At 41.6% G+C, this 20,700-nt stretch overlaps 1 protein-coding gene across 1 annotated transcript in view; it reads left to right on the forward strand.

The window, feature by feature from the left end:
* The window catches only part of PTBP2 (polypyrimidine tract binding protein 2), a 142,774-nt gene extending 122,316 nt beyond the window's left edge, over positions 1-20,458 (forward strand). The window contains exons 13-14 of the mRNA XM_053694058.1: positions 7,909-7,986; positions 18,703-20,458. Of these exons, the coding sequence (XP_053550033.1) occupies positions 7,909-7,986; positions 18,703-18,832 (208 nt within the window). The 3' untranslated portion in view covers positions 18,833-20,458. The remainder of the gene's footprint in view (positions 1-7,908; positions 7,987-18,702) is intronic.
* The last annotated feature ends 242 nt before the right edge of the window (positions 20,459-20,700 follow it).

Raw genomic sequence — 20,700 nt, forward strand, 5'->3', positions numbered from 1 at the left:
TCGTGTGATTGCCAGAATCAAACAGGAGAGGGCTTCAGTAATTCTAATAGCGCCTGCGTGGCCATGCAGGACCTGGTATGCAGATCTAGTGGACATGTCGTCTCTGCCACTGTGGAGACTGCCATTGAGAAAGGACCTTCTCATTCAAGGTCCTTTCCAACATCCAAATCTAACTTCTCTGCAGCTGACTGCTTGGAGATTTTATCTAAGCGGGGTTTCTCTGAGCCGGTCATTGATACTCTGATTCAGGCTTGCAAGCCGGTTACTAGAAAAATTTACCATAAGATATGGCGTAAATATCTTTATTGGTGTGAATCCAAGGGTTACTCATGGAGTAAGATTAGGATTTTGTCTTTTCTCCAAGAAGGATTGGAGAAGGGATTATCAGCTAGTTCCTTGAAGGGACAAATTTCTGCTTTGTCAATTTTGCTTCACAAGCGTCTGGCAGATGTCCCAGATGTTCAGGCTTTTTGTCAGGCTTTAATCAGAATCAAGCCTGTGTTTAAAACAATTGCTCCGCCATGGAGCTTGAATTTAGTTCTTAATGTTCTTCAAGGGGTTCCGTTTTAACCCATGCATTCCATAGATATTAAACTGTTATTGTTTTTAGTAGCTATTTCTTCAGCTCGAAGAGTTTCTGAGCTTTCTGCATTACAATGTGATTCCCCTTATCTTATATTCCATTCTGATAAGGTGGTTTTGCGTACTAAACCTGGATTCCTTCCTAAGGTTGTTTCAAATAAGAATATTAATCAGGAAATTGTGGTTCCTTCCTTGTGTCCTAATCCTTCCTCTAAGAAGGAACGTTTGTTACATCATTTGGATGTGGTTCGCTCTTTAAAATTTTATTTACAAGCGACCAAGGATTTCCGTCAAACATCTTCCCTGTTTGTTGTTTATTCTGGGAAGCGTAGGGGTCAAAAAGCTACGGCTACCTCTCTCTCTTTTTGGCTGAGAAGCATCATCCGCCTGGCATATGAGAATGCTGGACAGCAGCCCCCTGAAAAGATTACGGCTCATTCCACTAGAGCTGTGGCTTCCACATGGGCTTTTAAAAACTATGCTTCTGTTGAACAGATTTGTAAGGCTGCGACTTGGTCCTCCCGTCATACTTTTTCCAAATTTTACAAATTTTATACTTTTGCTTCTACTGAGGCTATTTTTGGGAGAAAGGTGCTTCAAGCAGTGGTGCCTTCCGTTTAGGTTCCTGTCTTGTCCCTCCCTTTCATCCGTGTCCTAAAGCTTTGGTATTGGTATTCCACAAGTAAAGGATGAAACCCGTGGACTCGGTATATCTTGTAAAAGAAAAGGAAATTTATGCTTACCTGATAAATTAATTTCTTTTACGATATATCGAGTCCACGGCCCACCCCCTGTCATTTTGAGACGGGATTTATTTTTTATATACTTTAGTCACCTCTGCACCTTGTTAGTGCTTTCGCTTTCTCTTCCTATACCTTCGGTCGAATGACTGGGGGGAGGAGCTATATAGCATCTCTGCTGTGGTGCTCTTTGCCACTTCCTGTTAGCAGGAGGAATATATCCCACAAGTAAAGGATGAAACCCGTGGACTCGGTATATCGTAAAAGAAATGAATTTATCAGGTAAGCATAAATTTCCTTTTTGTAAACTCGAGAAATGTGAGTTCCATCAGACTCAAGTAACCTTCCTAGGTTATGTTATCTCTGTTGCAGGGTTCTCCATGGATTCTGACAAGTTGTCTGCAGTTCTGCAGTGGCCTCGCCCAGTTGGTCTTCGGTCTATTTTATATTTTTTTTGGCGTTTGCCAATTACTACTTCGAACCTATCACAGACATAACCCGTAAAGAGAATGACCCACTCCATTGGTCACCTACTGCCATTAAGGCCTTTGATAGTCTTAAGACTGCCTTTGCTGCCACTCCAGTTCTGGCTCATCCTAACCCTGTCCTGCCTTTCTTTCTTGAGGTCGATGCGTCTGAGACTGGAGTAGGGTCCCTGTTGTCTCAACGTCCTAGGCCTGACGGTTCCCTGCATCCGTGTGGCTTCTTCTCTAAGAAATTGTCTCCAGCGGAGTGCAATTATGAAATTGGCGACAGGGAATTACTGGCCATAATTTTGGCACTCAAGGAATGGAGGCATCTTCTCGAGGGTACTAGCGTACCAGTGCTCATTCTTACTGACCACAAGAATTTAACTTATCTATCTGCAGCAAAACGTTTGTCGCCCCGACAGGCCAGATAGGCGCTATTTTTGTCTCGGTTTAATTATGTGGTCTCCTACCTGCCTGGTAGTAAGAATGTTAGGGCTGATGCCCTCTCTCAACAATTTTCACCTCTGTCCAAGGAGGAGTCTGTACCTACTCAGTTATACCTCCTGACCATATTTTGGCTACCATACGTACTAATTTGACTTCTCCCTTGGGGGAGGAGATCCTGGCTGCACAAACCAATGCACCTCCTGAGAAACCTAGTGGTAAGTGTTTTGTTTTGAGAATCTTCAAACTAAACTTTTGCACACTTACCACTATCCTAAAGCCGCAGGTCACCCAGGCAAGAACCAAATGATTTGGTCTGTCACTCGACAATACTGGTTGCTAGGTCTTCGTTCTGATGTTGCTGCATATGTTGCCTCCTGCTCAGTTTGTGCACAGAATAAGACTCCTCGACGTCTTCCTGTGGGTCTTCTTCAACCTATTGCTAATGGTGAGCGTCCTTGGACACATCTTTCCATGGACTTCATTTTCGGGCTCCCTGTTTCCAATGGCAATACTGTTATCCTTATGGTGGTTGACCGTTTTTCTAAAATGTCAAATTGCATTCCCTTGAAGAAGCTGCCTACCGCTTCAATTTTTGCCTGGGAGGTCTTCCGTTTACATGGGTCACCCAAGGAGATAGTGTTGTACCGGGGTAGCCAGTTTGTCTCCAGATTTTGGCGTTCCTTTTGTGCTCAAATGGGGATTCAGCTTTCCTTCTCCTCGGCATATCACCCTCAATCCAATGGGGCTGCGGAATGGTCTAATCAAGCTCTGGAACAGTTCCTCCGTTGCTATGTCTCAGATCACCACAATAATTGGTCTGAACTGTTGCCTTGGGCAGAGTTTGCTCGTAATAGTACTATTAATGCTTCCTCCACGTTATCCCCGTTCATGGCAAATTATGGGTTTCAACCATCCTTGTTGCCCGATTCATTCATGTTTCAGGGTATTCCGGCTTTGGAGGAGCATCTCCGGCAACTCCGTTCCACGTGGGTGCAGATTCAGGATTGCCTTCATAGTTCCTGATCTCTGGCTTGTTCCTGACTCTGCTGTTCTTGTTGTTCCTGATTCCGGCTTGTCTGACTATTCGCTTTGGCTCGTAACGCGGCTCGTCTGACTACCAGCTCTGGTTTTGACTCCTGGCTTATTTGACTTGTGGACTTTTTATTATTTTTTGCTATTAATGAAGGTGTGATTATTTTTGCACTTCTCTTCTCAGTCTGATTCTTGGCACCTTGACAGACAGACTTTTTCATCCGGAGGTGTTTTCCAGTTTGACTCTCAAATGGGGGCAGCCATAACTGGATCTCATAGCTTCTCGGCAGAATGCCAAGTTTCCGAGGTACGGCTCGAGGTCAAGGGATCCACAGGCAGTCCTGATAGATGCTTTTGCGGTTCCTTCGAACTTCAGTCTAGCATACCTATTTCCTCCGTTCGCTCTCCTTCCAAGGGTTATTGCTCGGATCAAGCAGGAGAGGGCGTTGGTGATTCTCATATCTCCGGCGTAGCCTCACAGGATTTGGTATGCAGACCTAGTGGAAATACACACATACACCAAAATACTCAGGTTCACAGTTCAGTTTGTGGCTTAGTATATTGTGCTTACACACTACACAGCCTGCCAAAAGTCAATTAATGGAGGACTTCTATAACGATCATAGAGAGTACAGGGGTTCTTGGTGACACTGTTAACACATGTTATTCCACTGCTGCCTAAGCCTATCTTACCGGATCATCTGTAGCTGTCACGATGCACGGGTAAAGTAAAACCTTCTACCTCTCCAAGTGCTCGTCCGTCTACACCGGAATGGCTTGGCGTTCTCATGGATGTGCTCCGTAACCGCAGCGTCACTCGATCACGCCCCTTTAGCGCATCAGCGGTCTTGTTCCTCCTATGACTGGTCAGGTTGCAGCTCACACCTCCCCACAGCGTTAAACTGGCCCAAAATTCAATATACATACAAACGAAATCCGAGGAGAGTAAAAATTTTCTTCTTTATTCCACAAACGTTAAAACAAGAGAAATGGCATCAAATACATGAAGAGAGCAGGTGTGGCACTAATGGCCACACCTCTCTTCATGTATTTGCTGCCATTTCTCTTGTTGGAATAAAGAAGACATTTTTTCTGTCCTCGGATTTCGTTTGTGTGTATATTGACCTAGTGGAAATGTCATACTTTCCTCCTTGGAGACTTCTTCTGAGGAAGGACCTTCTACTTCAGGGTCCCTTCCTTCATCCAAATCTTGTTTCTCTGAAGCTGACTGCTTGGAGATTGAACGCTTAATTTTATCTAAGCGTGGGTTTTCAGAGTCGGTCATTGAGACCTTGATCCAGGCTCGTAAGCCTGTGACTCGTAGGATTTACCATAAGATTTGACGTAAATATTTGTATCAGTGTGAATCCATAGGATACTCTTGGAGTAGAGTTAGGATTCCTTGGATTTTGTCTTTTCTCCAGGACGGTCTGGAGCAGGGGTTTTCGGCTAGTACTCTGAAGGGTCAGATTTCGGTGTGGACAACTGGGAGGCTGATTTTCTCAGCAGGCAATCCTTCCATCCACAGGAATGTTCTCTCCATCCCAAGGTGTTTGCAGAGATATGCAGCAAGTGGGGGATGCCGGAGATAGATCTCATGGCGTCCCATCTCAATACCAAGCTACCCAGGTACAGGTTGAGGGATCCCCAAACGGTTCTAATAGATGCACTAGCAGTACCCTGGAGGTTCAAACTCATATCTTTTTCCTCTATTAGTGCTTCTTTCTCGAGTGGTGGCCCACATCATGCAAGAGCGGGTATCCGTAATCCTGATTGCTCCATTGTGGCCGCGATGGCCATGGTTCGCGGATCTAGTGGGGATGTCCTTATCTCCTCCGTGGAAGTTACCTTTTTGCAGAGACCTGCTGATACAAGGTCCATTTGTTTATCAAAATCTAGATTTTCTGAGGCTGACTGCGTGGTAATTGAACGCTTAGTCTTAGCCAAGAGAGGTTTCTCTGAGAGGGTCATTGATACTCTTATTCAAGCTTGTAAACCAGTTACTCTGCGTATCTACCACAAGGTGTGGAGGACCTACTTATTCTGGTGTGAAGAGCGTGGTTTTTCCTGGCACAGAGTTAAGGTTGCCAGGATTTTATCTTTTCTCCAAGATGGGCTGGAGAAGGGCCTTTCTGCTATTTCCCTGAGGGGACAGATTTTGGCCCTGTCAGTTTTATTGCACAAGAGACTGGCTTAGCTTCCAGTCGTGCTGTCCTTTGTTAAGGCTCTGATTATGATCAGACCTGTGTTTAGATCTGGGGCTCCTCCTTGGAGCCTAAATTAAATTTTAAACCTTGGAGCCTAAGTTAAATTATTATCTTGGAAGGTTCTCTATTAGTCTAGATGTTTTTTGAGAATTTATTAAGAATTGTACTATATCAGAATTATTTTTTATTTCAAGACTCATTCTTTCTCCAATTACAGGGAAAGGCCATGGGTTCCAATGTCGTCCCCACATATGCGAATATATTTATGAACGTCTATGAAGAGAGATTTATATATGAGAACAATATGTTTCTTCAGGATGCGGCGGCCTGGTGGCGGTACATAGACAATATATTCGGTGTATGGTATGGCGACATTGGAATCCTGGAGAATTTTTGTAGAGGTATTGAATAGGAGTACAAACTCGATTTTAATTTTGTTTGACTGCTAGTGAGGTTGAGGTAAACCTTTTAGACACCACTGTGTATTTTAGGGATGGCAAAATCTGTACAGTCCTATACACCAAATCCACTGATGGTCTTTTACACTATCAGAGCTTTCATCCCAGAAACATAGTAAAGTCACTTCCTAGAAGCCAGTTTTTGAGGGTGCAATGCATCATATCTGATGAAGACAGACGCAATAGAAGGTACAATGATATGGCTAAAAAATTTGATAGAGGTTACCCAACAAGATTGGTACAGGGAGAGCTTGCTAGAGTACAGTTTCCAGTAGATTCACCACCAAAAAAGGAAAACAGGCGGTTAATAATGGTTATGGACCATAATAATCATAGTGGTGAAATAATAAAAACTGTAAGAAAGCACTGGTCCATTTTGCAAAGTTGCCATCCAGGTGAGGCTGAATTTGAATTACCCTCTATGCCTGCCTTTAGAAGAAGAAGAAATCTTAGAGATGAGTTGGTTCACACCGAGCTTGGCAGTGCAAAAATGCTGAGACAAAGTTATTTGAAAGAAAGAAATCGGGGTTGTTATCCGGGCTTAGGATGTGGTAACTGCAATTCGATAATAAAGGGCCCATTTTTTGTGCAACCTCCTACTGGCAAAACATTTTACATAAGGGGATACTATATGTGCAATACGAAATTTGCGATTTATCTTATAAAATGCCATGTAGAAGGATTTATATCGGGGAGACCACCCGTAGGGTCCGCAATAGAATTATCCAGCATAAAAGCAATATCCGGTGCAAGAATCAAGAGGCCCCTGTATCTAGCCATTTCCTACAGTGTGGACATAATATTAGTCAAGTTCGTTTTCAGATCATTGATGCAGTACCACATCCTAGGCAGGGAGGTGATGATAGAGAGTTGCTACTCAAAAAGAAAGAGGCATTTTGGATACACAAATTAAATGCAATGCAACCTCAGGGTCTAAATAAAGAGTTAGACTGTACCTTGTTTCTGTAATTATCTCTCTATAAACATGTTTACTTATAAAGTTGTGTAAGAAATTGGTAGCGCATATCTGTGTATCTATTTGCTGTAATATTTGTATATTGGTTTTAATATCTTATCTGCACTGTGTATAATGTAATCATGATCATTTTTATGATTTACATTTTTGTAATATGAAACAACCGCTAGGTGGTGCTGTAACAAGGTGTTAATTGAACACCGAAGTGTAGGTGGGCCTATGGGCCTATATAAGGACACATCATTTGTCTGTAGCTATGTATGATTAAGGGTTCTATACCCGAAACATAACTTTTTTTTTGTAACCCAGGTGTGATGGAATAAATACTGCTTTAATGTGCTGCTGTCCATAAATGATCTGTTGATAGATGGTTAATGCTCATCCAAAAGTATTGTGTAGGACCTATGTTGATGCCACTCACAGGCCTGACTGTGCTGCTCAAACACTCACACCAAAAAAAAGTTTAATTTGTGGTGATCAATTGAGCATTGCCACAGTGGATATGTGATCCATTTTTAACCAAAGGACAGCAGTTAAAGTGGATACACTTTAGTTCACTACGCTTACTTTGTTGGGCAAGCGGTATGGCACCTGATTGGCTTATCACCTGCTGTAACGTATAGCCTTGGGAAGATAGTGGCTAAGCTGACAGCAAACCCACAGAACTGCTAATCATTAACTTTATAGGCATAATTAACCTAAGTAGAAACCATCACTGGGCACTTCTATGTTAAAAATACTGTACAGAACATACAAATGCTTAATGTCTTTAAACAAATGTTAGTAAGAATGCAATTTGGTAAGATTATGTTCTATACTCCATAATTATGCTCAGATCTTTTAAACCTGTCTTTTCTCTGTTTTGTTTCTTTAAACCATTTCTTTCATGACTTTTGGTATGTCCTTATTTTTAGTAGCTTCTCTTTTTAAATAGCTTACACTTTAAAGTGACTTAATTAGTACATGCCTTTCTTTTTTTTTTCTTTTTTTTTTTAGACAATCCATAAGTGAAGATGATTTGCGTACACTTTTTACGAACACTGGAGGCACTGTGAAAGCATTTAAATTTTTCCAGTAAGTTCCTGATCCTTTGTTTGTTTTAATTATATTTTTTTTCCTAAGATATGGTGAGTCCACGGCTTCATCATTTACTGTTGGGATCATCACTCCTGGCCAGCAGGAGGCGGCAAAGAGCACCACAGCCAAGCTAAGTACCACTCCCCTTTCCACAACCCACAGTCATTCTATTTGCCTTAAGGTGCATCGAGAAGGTGATGTTTTGGTGTCTGAAGAAAATTGGATTTATTTCACTTCAATCAAGATTTTATTATTTTAGAAAGCCAGAGTATGTTTTACTCTGTTCTTTCCTCTTTTTCAGGGATTGGGTCTAGCCGTACTCCACGTCAGTCTCTTCAGTAGGGCAGTGGTGGCTTTAAAGCAGTTAGGAATTCGTAAGGTGGGCCTTGCTGCATTTTCCTAATATTTTGCTGCCCTAGTATAAAAAGCCATAGTAGGTTTACTCTGTTCTTAATTTTTTTTCTATAGGTCTCTGTTAGGAGTGGTGTCCTCTCATACTGGGTAAGCTGTCCTGCTGGACGGCCAGACTGCAGGTAAGTGCCTTTTGTCTTCTAGGTATAGGAGACTGTGCACTTAATAAGGTTAAAAGGACCTGCAGCATTTCTGGGACATACATATCCTTTATAAGGATATTTTTGGCAGGGAGCAGGCACTGCTGTTTTGAATGGAGACTGGGGTTTTTACTTTTAGCTGACTATAAAGTGTTTTCCCCTGTACTTGGTGTGGGCTGTTATATCTTTATATGTTTCTCTTATGGCACATAAATATATTCATATCACCCTGAGCGTTTCACTGCAGTTGACAGGGTTATGTTGCATTTTTGTGATGTTCACTGTGACCATTGTTATTTTCTGAAGGGTGATTTATTGTTTTTTTAATTGATTTATTTATTTATTGATTTATTTAGGAGAGAAGTACATTTAAGACTTGGAATTGTCTTTGTACTATGTGTGAGGCACAGGCGCTTTGATAATGAGGCGCTTTGGATTTACTCTTTTAGAAGCGGTTTTGCCGCTATTATGGTTTTCTCCCTCTTCTTCTTGGCGGGGAGTCAGTCTCATGGCGGGGAGTCAGTCTCAGAAACGCGTGCTCGTCATGGCTGCGCAGTTTGTCGGTGATCACGTGACCCGCTTTGCGCTTCAGTTATTCAGTGGATCGGTGTCTGTTAGATGCCAAAATTTTTCTAGTGCTTAAAGTATTAATGCCGGGCACGCTTCAGGCACCTGCCTCTTGATGCGTCCCGGTTTGTAGCATTCAGTTATCACGATCCCTAGAGGGGATAATATATGAATGCAGGCGCTTTGTTAAATTAAGGTTTCCTATGTATTGTTTTACTAGGCAGAGAATAAAGGCTTCCAAGATTGCAAATTGTATTTCATGGTTAATTTGTGCCGTTTTGTTGATTATAAAATGACTCTCCTTAGTCAGACTGAGGTGCAGCGGCCATTGTTTTAGCCTGTATATGTCTAGACTTGCCACGGACTGCTGTTATTTTTTAAAGTGACAGTGTTTATTACATTTTAAAATATACCTCTCTTGGCCTGTGCTTTTTTGGAAAATAACTCTTTTGGTTTTTATACGTTGGCTTACCTTGAGAAGGCGCAAGCAGTGTATGAGAATTGCTGGTTTGTTTCTCTATTTGTTAGGGCAGACAATATACAATTCTAGTTTCAAATATGCTTTTGCTACTCTCTTAAGGGTAGAGAGAGAGCGTTGCTTCTGAACCCAATGTCTCCCAGGATGATGCTGTTAGGCAGTGCCACAGTTTTCTCCTGTAATGTCCCTAGCCTCTGGCGTCGCATACAGTGCCCTGTGGTTTATCTCAATCTCCTGGAGGACTTATTTGCCTGCAGAATTTTCTGCCCAGGTATCTTCTGCGGTATTTGTGGCATTATCTGTTTTTCCAAAACTAAGGGAAATCGCAAGAGGAAAATTAGAGATTCAGATAGTAAGGTTTCTGTAACACCTGCTACTACACTGGTTGCCTTCCTCATAGGTCTGATGAGGAGGATATGTCCTTCTCTGAGGGTGAAATCTCAGATTTAGTCAGTATAATTCCTTCATCTGATGCTTAAGCTTGAACATCTTCATGTACTGTTAAAGTAGGTTTTGGCTACTTGGAGCGACTTCGATACGCCTGTCATTGGCAATCCTAAATAATCTAGTAAAATTTATAAATACTAGGATTTCTTAGTAGAAGTTTTTCCTGTTCCAGACAGTGCTAGGAGATTTTTTTTAACAGGAATATGAGAAGTCAGGGTTTCCTTTTTCCCCGTCTCCTGTCTAAAAAGATTTTTCCTGTCGCTGTCCACATTTCTACTCTGGCTAAGAGAACTACGATTCCTAGAGGGGATAGCTGTTCTTTTCAGGATTGATGGACTAAGCTGGAGGCTTAAATTGAAGTTTGTATTGCCACTGTGTCAATTGCGGCATTTTAGTGGTGCAACAACTTGTTTGATTCCAATTTGGTTGGGACTCCTTTGGAGAAGATCCTGAACAGAATTAAGGTTCTTAAACTAGCGAATTATTTTATTTCTTATGCTACCATGCAAGTTTGAAAGCCAGGAGCCAAGATATCTGGCTTCGCTGTGCTAGCCTGCGGGCGGGGTATTTTAGCTATACTCTTGGTCAGTGGATTTTGCCTCTGAGTCCAAGATTCTGGTGCTTCCTTACAAGGGCAGGACCTCGTTTGGTCCTGATATGACAGCAATTTTCTACCAAAAGACAAGAGGATCGGTCTAATTGGGGGGCTGAACCTTTCTGTCATCAAACTTGGATACGAGATGTCTCACGCGGACATAGTATCTCAGGGTTACTACTTAAAATTCATACCTTCCTTTCAAGTGGCAGGTTCCACCTCTCAATTTTATCTGCAGGTCAGATAAGTGAGGCATTTTTGAAGTGCGTTTGGGACCTCTCTTCCCTTTGAGTGATAGTTCCAGTTCCTGTAAGGGAACAGGGTCTAGGATTCTATTCATTCCTGGTCGTGGTTCCCGAAAAAGAGGGAATTTTTCGTCCTATGGGAGACTTAAAGTGTCTCAACAAGTTTTTCTCTTGTTAAGTGTGTTCAGTCCACGGGTCATCCATTACTTATGGGATATATTCTCCTTCCCAACAGGAAGTTGCAAGAGGATCACCCAAGCAGAGCTGCTATATAGCTCCTCCCCTCACATGTCATACCCAGTCATTCTCTTGCAACCCTCAACAAAGAAGGAGGTCGCGAGAGGAGCTAGAGTTTTTACTTAACTATTCTTCAATCAAAAGTTTATTTTAAATGGCACCGGAGTGTGCTGTTTTTCTATCTCAGGCAGTATTTGGAAAAAGAAACTGCCTGCGTTTTTTTCTATGATCTTAGCAGGCGTAACTAAGATCCACTGGCTGTTCTCGACATTCTGAGGAGTGGGGTAACTTCAGAAACTGGGAATAGCATGCGGGGTCCTCCGCAAATGAGGTATGTGCAGTACATTATTTTCTGGGAATGGAATTGACTAAGAAAATACTGCAGTTACCGTATGATGTAAGTACAGCCTTAAATGCAGTAGTGGCAACTGGTATCAGGCTGATAAATGTATGCGCAGTCAAGGTTATTTTCTAGGGACTAGAATTTGACTGAGAAAATACTGTTAAAACTGAAATAATACTTAAGCCTTATCTGCAGTGGTAGCGACTGGTAGCAGGCTTAGTGATAACTTTGCATGACATTGGAAAATGTTGTTTTTTAATAAAACGTTTACTGGCATGTTATTCGTTTTTGTGAGGTACTTTGGTGATAAATCTCTTTGGGCATGATTTTTTTCCACATGGCTAACATATATTTTCTGCATGGAAACCGTTATATCAGGGCTCCCACTGTTGTAATAGGAGTGGGAGGGACCTTGTTTTAGCGCCTTGTTGCGCAGTTAAAATTCTAGCACAGTCTTCCTGCTTCTTCCTCCTTGATCCAGGACGTCTCTAGAGAGCTCAGGGGTCTGCAAAATTCATTTTTGAGGGAGGTAATCAGTCACAGCAGATCTGTGACAGTGTGCTTGACTGATTAAAAGCGTTAAATCTTAATTGATATCCGTTTTATCCGTTTTGGGTATTGAGGGGTTAATCATCCTTTTGCTAATGGGTGCAATCCTCTGCTAATAATACACTTCTTGTTAAGAATTGTTTAATTATATCTGTATTTTTGAAGCGCTGCAGCGTTTTTTATATTGCTTGTAAACTTATTGAAAGTGATTTCCAAGCTTGCTAGTTTCATTGCTAAGTCTGTTTAAACATGTCTGATTCAGAGGAAACTGTTTGTTCATCATGTTCAAAAGCCAATGTGGAGCCCAATAGAACGATGTGTACCAATTGTATTGATATTGCTTTGAATAAAAGTCAATCTGTACCCATAGAGAAACTATCACCAGACAACGAGGGGGAAGTTATGCCTAACTCTCCTCACGTGTCAGTACCTGCGTCTCCCGCTCGGGAGATGCGTAGGATTGAGACGCCAAGTACATCTAGGCCCTTACAAATCACTTTACATGATATGGCTAATGTTATGAAAGAAGTATTATATAATATCCCGAATTAAGGGGCAAGCGCGATAGCTCTGGGTTAAGGACAGAGCACGCTGATGACACGAGAGCCATGTCTGATACTGCGTCACAATTTGCAGAACATGAGGACGGTGAGCTTCATCCTGTCGGTGACGGTTCTGATCCGGAGACGGATTTAGTGGGGGGCAGACTTTCTCTCTTCGCCCAGGCTTGGGCAAGAGATGTGCAGGATCCCTGGACGTTGAAGATTATATCTCAGGGATACCTTCTGGATTTCAAAACCTCTCCTCCACAAGGGAGGTTCCATCTATCGAGGTTATCAACAAACCTGAGAGAGGCATTTCTACAATGTGTACAAGACCTCTTAATCATGGGAGTGATCCACTCAGTTCCGCGATCGGAACAGGGACAGGGATTTTACTCAAATCTATTTGTGGTTCCCAAAAAAGAGGGAACCTTCAGACCAATCTTGGACTTAAAGATCTTAAACAAATTCCTAAGGGTACCATCGTTCAAGATGGAAACCATTCGAACCATCCTACCCATGATCCAAGAGGGTCAATATATGACCACAGTGGTCTTAAAGGATGCTTAGCTTCACATACCAATTCACAAAGATCATTATCGGTACCTAAGGTTTGCCTTTCTAGACAGGCATTACCAGTTTGTGGCTCTTCCCTTCGGGTTAGCCACGGCCCCGAGAATTTTTACGAAGGTTCTGGGCTCACTTCTGGCGGTACTAAGACCACGAGGCATAGCGGTGGCTCCGTACCTAGACGACATTCTGATACAAGCGTCAAGTTTTCAGAATGCAAAGTCTCATACAGAGATAGTTCTAGCATTTCTGAGGTCGCATGGGTGGAAAGTGAACGTGGAAAAGAGTTCTCTGTTACCACTCACAAGGGTTCCTTTTCTAGGGACTCTTATAGATTCTGTAGAGATGAAGATTTACCTGACGGAGTCCAGGTTATCAAAGATTCTCAATGCTTGCCGTGTCCTTCATTCCGTTCCAAGCCCATCAGTAGCTCAGTGCATGGAGGTAATCGGCTTAATGGTCGCGGCAATGGACATAGTGCCATTTGCGCGCCTGCATCTCAGACCGCTGCAACTATGCATGCTCAGTCAATGGAACGGGGATTACTCAGATCTGTCCCCTTTGCTAAATCTGGACCAGGAGACCAGAGATTCTCTTCTCTGGTGGTTGTCACCGGTTCATCTGTCCAAAGGAATGACCTTTCGCAGACCAGATTGGACGATTGTAACAACGGATGCCAGCCTTCTAGGCTGGGGAGCAGTCTGGAATTCCCTGAAGGCTCAGGGATCGTGGACTCAGGAGGAGAAACTCCTTCCAATAAACATTCTAGAATTAAGAGCAATATTCAATGCTCTTCTAGCTTGGCCTCAGTTAGCAAAACTGAGGTTCATCAGATTTCAGTCGGACAATATCACGACTGTGGCTTACATCAATCATCAAGGGGGAACCAGGAGTTCCCTAGCGATGTTGGAAGTCTCGAAGATAATTCGTTGGGCAGAGTCTCACTCTTGCCACCTGTCAGCGATTTCCTAAGTCGCCAGACTTTTCATCCGGGAGAGTGGGAACTTCACCCGGAGGTATTTGCTCAACTGATTCGTCGTTGGGGCAAACCGGATCTGGATCTCATGGCATCTCGCCAGAACGCGAAGCTTCCTTGTTACGGGTCCAGGGACCCGGGAGCGGTGCTGGTAGATGCATTAGCAGCCCCTTGGGTTTTCAACATAGCTTATGTGTTTCCACCATTTCCGTTGCTACCTCGACTGATTGCCAGGATCAAACAGGAGAGGGCATCGGTAATTCTGATAGCGCCTGCGTGGCCACGCAGGACCTGGTATGCAGACCTAGTGGACATGTCGTCCTGTCCACCATGGTCTCTTCCTCTGAGGCAGGACCTTCTAATTCAGGGTCCTTTCAACCATCCAAACCTAATTTCTCTGAGGCTGACTGCCTGGAAATTGAACGCTTGATTCTATCAAAGCGTGGGTTTTCGGATTCGGTTATTGATACATTAATACAGGCTCGGAAACCTGTGACCAGAAAAATTTACCATAAGATATGGCGTAAATATTTATATTGGTGCGAATCCAAGAGTTACTCATGGAGTAAGGTTAGGATTCCTAGGATATTGGCTTTTCTACAAGAGGGTTTAGAAAAGGGTTTATCCGCTAGTTCGCTAAAGGGACAGATTTCAGCTCTGTCTATTCTTTTACACAAACGTCTGGCAGAGAATCCAGACGTCCAGGCCTTTTGTCAGGCTTTGGCTAGAATTAAGCCTGTGTTTAAAGCTGTTGCTCCTCCGTGGAGCTTAAACTTGGTTCTTAAAGTTCTTCAGGGTGTTCCGTTTGAACCCCTTCATTCCATTGATATTAAGCTTTTATCTTGGAAAGTTTTGTTTTTGATGGCTATTTCCTCGGCTCGAAGAGTCTCTGAGTTATCTGCCTTACTTTGTGATTCTCCTTATCTGATCTTTCATTCAGACAAGGTAGTACTGCGTACTAAACCTGGGTTTTTACCTAAGGTTGTTTCTAACAGGAATATCAATCAAGAGATTGTTGTTCCATCATTATGTCCTAATCCTTCTTCAAAGAAGGAACGTCTTTTGCATAATCTAGACGTGGTCCGTGCTCTGAAGTTCTACTTACAGGCAACTAAAAATTTTAGACAAACTTCTTCTCTGTTTGTCGTTTACTCTGGACAGAGGAGAGGTCAAAAGGCTTCGGCTACCTCTCTCTCTTTTTGGCTTCGTAGCATAATACGTTTAGCCTATGAGACTGCTGGACAGCAGCTTCCTGAAAGAATTACAGCTCATTCCACTAGAGCTGTGGCTTCTACCTGGGCCTTTAAGAATGAGGCCTCTGTTGAACAGATTTGCAAGGCTGCAACTTGGTCTTCACTTCATACTTTTTCCAAATTTTACAAATTTGACACTTTCGCTTCTTCGGAGGTTGGTTTTGGGAGACAGGTTCTACAGGCAGTGGTTCCTTCTGTTTAATGTTCCTGCCTTGTCCCTCCCATCATCCGTGTACTTAGCTTTGGTATTGGTATCCCATAAGTAATGGATGACCCGTGGACTGAACACACTTAACAAGAGAAAATATAATTTATGCTTACCTGATAAATTTATTTCTCTTGTAGTGTGTTCAGTCCACGGCCCGCCCTGTCTTTTTAAGGCAGGTTCTAAATTTTAAAATTATAACTCCAGTCACCACTGCACCTTATAGTTTCTCCTTTCTCGTCTTGTTTCGGTCGAATGACTGGATATGACATGTGAGGGGAGGAGCTATATAGCAGCTCTGCTTGGGTGATCCTCTTGCAACTTCCTGTTGGGAAGGAGAATATATCCCATAAGTAATGGATGACCCGTGGACTGAACACACTACAAGAGAAATAAATTTATCAGGTAAGCATAAATTATGTTTTTCTCATGGTACCGTCATTCAAAAGAGAAACCAGTGGTTCCATTCTTCCTTTGGTCAAATAGGGTCAGTTCATGGTGACCATATAGCTGGAGGATGTGTATTTTCAAGTTCCAGAGTTTTTTGCTTTTCTGTCAAACACTTTCAGTTTGTGGCTCTTCCCTTTTAGCCTTGCCACCAGCTCCCAGAGGGGGCTCTCTGGTTCGGGGAATTTCTGTGGTGCCCTTCATGGACGACATAATGGTTCAGACGCCATCTTTTCAATAAGCAAATTCTTATACAGAGATCTTGTTGTCTTTTGTTCATTACCACGGATGGGAAGTGAATCTGAAAAGGAGTTCCCTTGTTCAGCTACAGGGGTAGTTTTCTTAGAGACCATATTAGTTTCCCTATTTCTGCAAATTATTTTTTTAGAAAATCAAGGATTCTTTCCTCTTGCCTCTCTCTGCACTCTTTTGTTTGGCCCTTCAGTGGCTCAATGTATGGAGGTGATTGGTCTGATGGTTCGTTGGACATAATCCCTTTGCTTGATTCCATCTGAGAGTCTGCTGTTTTGCATGCTCAGATAGTGTAACAGGGATCATGTGTTTTTGTCTCTGAGGATAGATCTACATCTGTCGACATGAGGAGCATCTGTCTCGGGGCACATGCTTCCGTAGACAGACCTGAGTAATAAGTGACCATGGACACCAGCCTGTTGGGTTGGTTACTATGGACTTGAGGAGCCTGCTCTCCCCATAACCATCTTGGAGTTGAGAGCTATCTACAATGCTCTGATGGCTTGGCCTCAGTTGTCCAAGACAATTTCTTCTTAGTGGTTTACATTAACCACCTGGGATCTTAGCCATGATTGGAGTGGATTGTTCGGTCGGCAGATGCTCACATTTGTTGTCTATCCACTATTTGCATTTTAGGAAGCGGACTTCTTGAGCGGTCAGATTTTTCTTCCCGGGAGTGGACGCTTCCCCCGGAGGTGTTCTCCAGGTTGGCCCTCAAATGGGGGGTGCTAGAGTTGGAGATGGCAGTACGCCAAACTTCCTTGTTACATTAAGGGTCAGGAGATCAGCAGGCTGCTCTGTTAACATCCCTGGGGGTTCCTTGGGATTTTAGTCTGACATCCCTGTTCCTCAGTTTGCTCTCCTTCCACGAGTCATTGCTCATAATAAATAGGAGTAAGTATTGGTATTTTTTATAGTTCCTGCGTAGTCTTGCAGGATCTGGTATTCAGACCTAGCGGGGATGTATCTCTTCCACCTCAGTGTTTGTTCCTGAGGGAGAACCTTCTAATTCAGGGTCCATTCCTTCATCCAACTTTCGTTTCTCTGAAACTTTCTGCTTGGAGATTGAGTGCTTAGTTCTGTCTAAGAGTGGATTTTCTGAGTAGGTCATTGAGACCATGATTTAGGCGCACAAGCCTATTTCTAGACTGAATTTCCATAATATATGGCGTACATATCTTTATTGGTGTGAATCCAAGAGCTACTCTTGGAGTAGGGTCAGGATTCCTAGGATTTTGTTCTTCCTCCAGGAAGGTCTGGAGAAGGGTTTGTCAGTCAGTACCCTGAAGGGTCAGATTTCTGCATTATCTTTTTTGCAACATAAGCACCTGGCAGATGTGCAATCTTTTTGTCAGGCTTGGATCAGAAACAGGCCCGTATTTAAGTCTGTTGTTCCTCCTTGAAGCCTCAACCTTGGCCTTATAGTTTTGCAGCAGGCTCCGTTTGAGCCATTGCATTCCTTAGATATTAAGTTGATATCTTGGAAGTTTTTGTTTCTTATTGCTATCTTTTCTGCTCGAGAGTCTCAGATCTCTCAGCTTTGCAGTGTGATACGCCTTATCTTATATTTTATGCTGATATGGCGGTTCTTCGTACTAAGTTAGGTTTCCTTCCTAAAATTGTTAAGGATAGAAATATTGATCACGAAATTGTTGTTCCTTCTCTATTTCCTAATCCTTCTTTTCATAAGGAGAGTTTGTTGCACAACTTAGATGTTGTGCGTGCTCTTCATTTCTATGTACAGACGACTAAGGATTTTCGCCAGTCTTCTGTCCTGTTTGTTTCTATGGGAAACGTAAAGGTCAGAAAGCGATTATTACTTCTTTCTCTCTGGTTGAAAAGTATATTTCTTTTGGCTTATGAGACTGCATTTGCAAGGCTGCAGCTTGGTCCTCTTTCATACTTTTTCCAAATTTGATACTTTTGCCTTGGCTGAGGTTTCTTTTTGGCAGAAAGGTTCTTCAAGCAGTGGTGCCTTCTGTTTAGGTCTGCCTGTCTTGTGTCCCTCCCTAGTCATCTGTGTTCTTTAGCTTGGGTATTGGTTCCAAACAGTAAATGAAGCTGTGGACTCGCCATATCTTAGGAAAGAAAACAAAATTTATGCTTACCTGAAAAATTTATTTTTTTCCGAATATGGTGAGTCCACAGCCCGGCCCTTTATTTCAAGACAGTTATTTTTTAATATTCCTCAGGCACCTCTACACCTTGTGTTACTCCTTTTTTTTCCTATTTCCCTTCGGTCGAATGACTGAGGGTTTGTGGGAAGGGGAGTGATACTTAGCAGCTTGGCTGTGGTGCTCTTCTTTGCCTCCTCCTGCTGGCCAGGAGTGATATTCCCAACAGTAAATGATAAAGCCGTGGGCTCGCCATATCCGGAAATAAATACATTTATCAGGCAAGCATAAATTTTGTTTTCGTGAGATTATATATTTACCTTTTATTTTTTTCTCTGCTAGAGATCATAAAATGGCCCTCCTTCAAATGTCTACAGTGGAAGAAGCAATCCAAGCACTGATTGACCTTCACAACTACAATATTGGAGAGAATCACCATCTGAGAGTTTCTTTCTCAAAGTCAACAATTTAAAATGACGGAGCCATCAGGGTTTATAGCATTGTTAAGTGTATTGTCACCAAAAGACTGTTTGGAAAGTTGGGACCAGAGTCTGATTTTTGTTTTTCACATTATCATTCCTTGGTTCATTAAGTGAAATCATTCATCAAGATGCAGTCAATTTCTGCAGTTTTTCCAAGATAACTAGGGATGCCATTTTTGTTAAGTTTTTAAATGATATCCATTTGTTTTTTTATGTATACATGGACATGTGCCTTAAAGGAGTATTAGTATTTGTAAAATGTCTCCATTTAGTATCCTGAGGACTAAAGTAATCAAGGGCACATTGCTACATGTGTAATTAAACATTTTACATCAGGAGGTGTGTAAAAAGGTTAAGCTTTGGTGCCTCCTGTTAAGAATTGCCCAATAATTAGTCATTCATGTCCCCTGTATCGTATATGTTTTTTGTTTTGTTTTTTACTTTGATTCAACTAGTTTGTTTTTCTCTCTACTTGTAACTTTTCCCCAGACTGGTGAATTACAATGGTATTTCATAAACATCACCTTAGTTTACCATTCACGTAAAAAGTTACAATAATGAAATTAAGAAAAAAAACTAGATTCTTGCTTGCCTGGTGCAGTTTCTTACTAGTCAGACTAGTTAAAATTTCCTTATTGTTTTTAGTTATATATATATATATATATATATATATATATATATATATATATATATATATATATATATAATTTGTGTAAATGTTCATTTATGAGGAGGAAACAGCATTAACATTGGCCTTGTAAATTCCATATGTCTGGTCTGTTTTGAGTTACGTACTAGTTAAGAATTAGAAAGTTGCAGATAATTACTTTTTATAGGACAAATTGAACCATTGAACTGTCAAGCATTTTATGGAAAGCATTGTAGAATCTTAACCTTTTTGTACACACTCTTGTGAAACGTATCATTTGTGGCACTAAGTAATGTCTTGTTTGTGGCTGAATATTTTACGTAATTTTTGAAGTTAATATGACGGATGTGCATTTATCTATATATTGCCATCTTTTGTTTGTAATTATAATTGGAATATGGTTGTGGATTTCTGAGCATGTACAGACTGGTCTAGCAATTTCTTAAACTGGTGCATGTATTTTACAATGAGATTGATAGCCTGTTATAAAATTCAAATTTGTGGCAGTTTTTGAAAACTGACAACCAGGTGGGACCAAAGTTTATGTGCCTTTAGTCTTAATTTACCTTGCATTGTAATATTGTTTTAATAAATATCTTCAAAATATTTTGTATTTAGAAATAGACCGGCCAACAGACATGACTCAGAATCTACACATTGCAAAGTGAAAACAGTCCACCTGCCAAGGGAACTGTTAAGATTCTATCACAAGTACATTTTTTTTTAAATTAATGTATTTGGTTTGCAAAATCATAGATTCTGTTAATCTATGTAGAAAAAATGATCATGTATATTTTCTATTAGTTTTTACATCTTTTAGAAATGTAAAATTCAGTATAGTTTTAAAGCGGCACAATTAAAAATTAATTTTCTAACAAAGTTGGGAGGTTTGATGGTTGTTTGATTTCATCTTATGTACTCTGCTTACCTCTGTAGCATGCTCAATAAACACTTCTGTAGCTCTGTATTCACCTTTCTGTCTTTCTCTGCTTCCTTTTCTTTCTTCTGCTCTGTTTTCTCTCCACTGTGCTTCTAAATTCATGTTTCTCTGTCAGGGTGGGAAAAGAATTGCATCTTCATATTTATGCAACTGTATGTACATTTTGTAAATTATTTGGAAAAAATCCAATTCAGTTTTTGAAATCGCTTATTTAATATTTTCCACCCTGTTGAAATTTGCTTTTACAGACCTTTACTTCTTTTTTTTTT

The sequence above is a fragment of the Bombina bombina genome, chromosome 10 (assembly GCF_027579735.1).
Source record: "Bombina bombina isolate aBomBom1 chromosome 10, aBomBom1.pri, whole genome shotgun sequence".
NCBI lineage: Eukaryota > Metazoa > Chordata > Amphibia > Anura > Bombinatoridae > Bombina > Bombina bombina.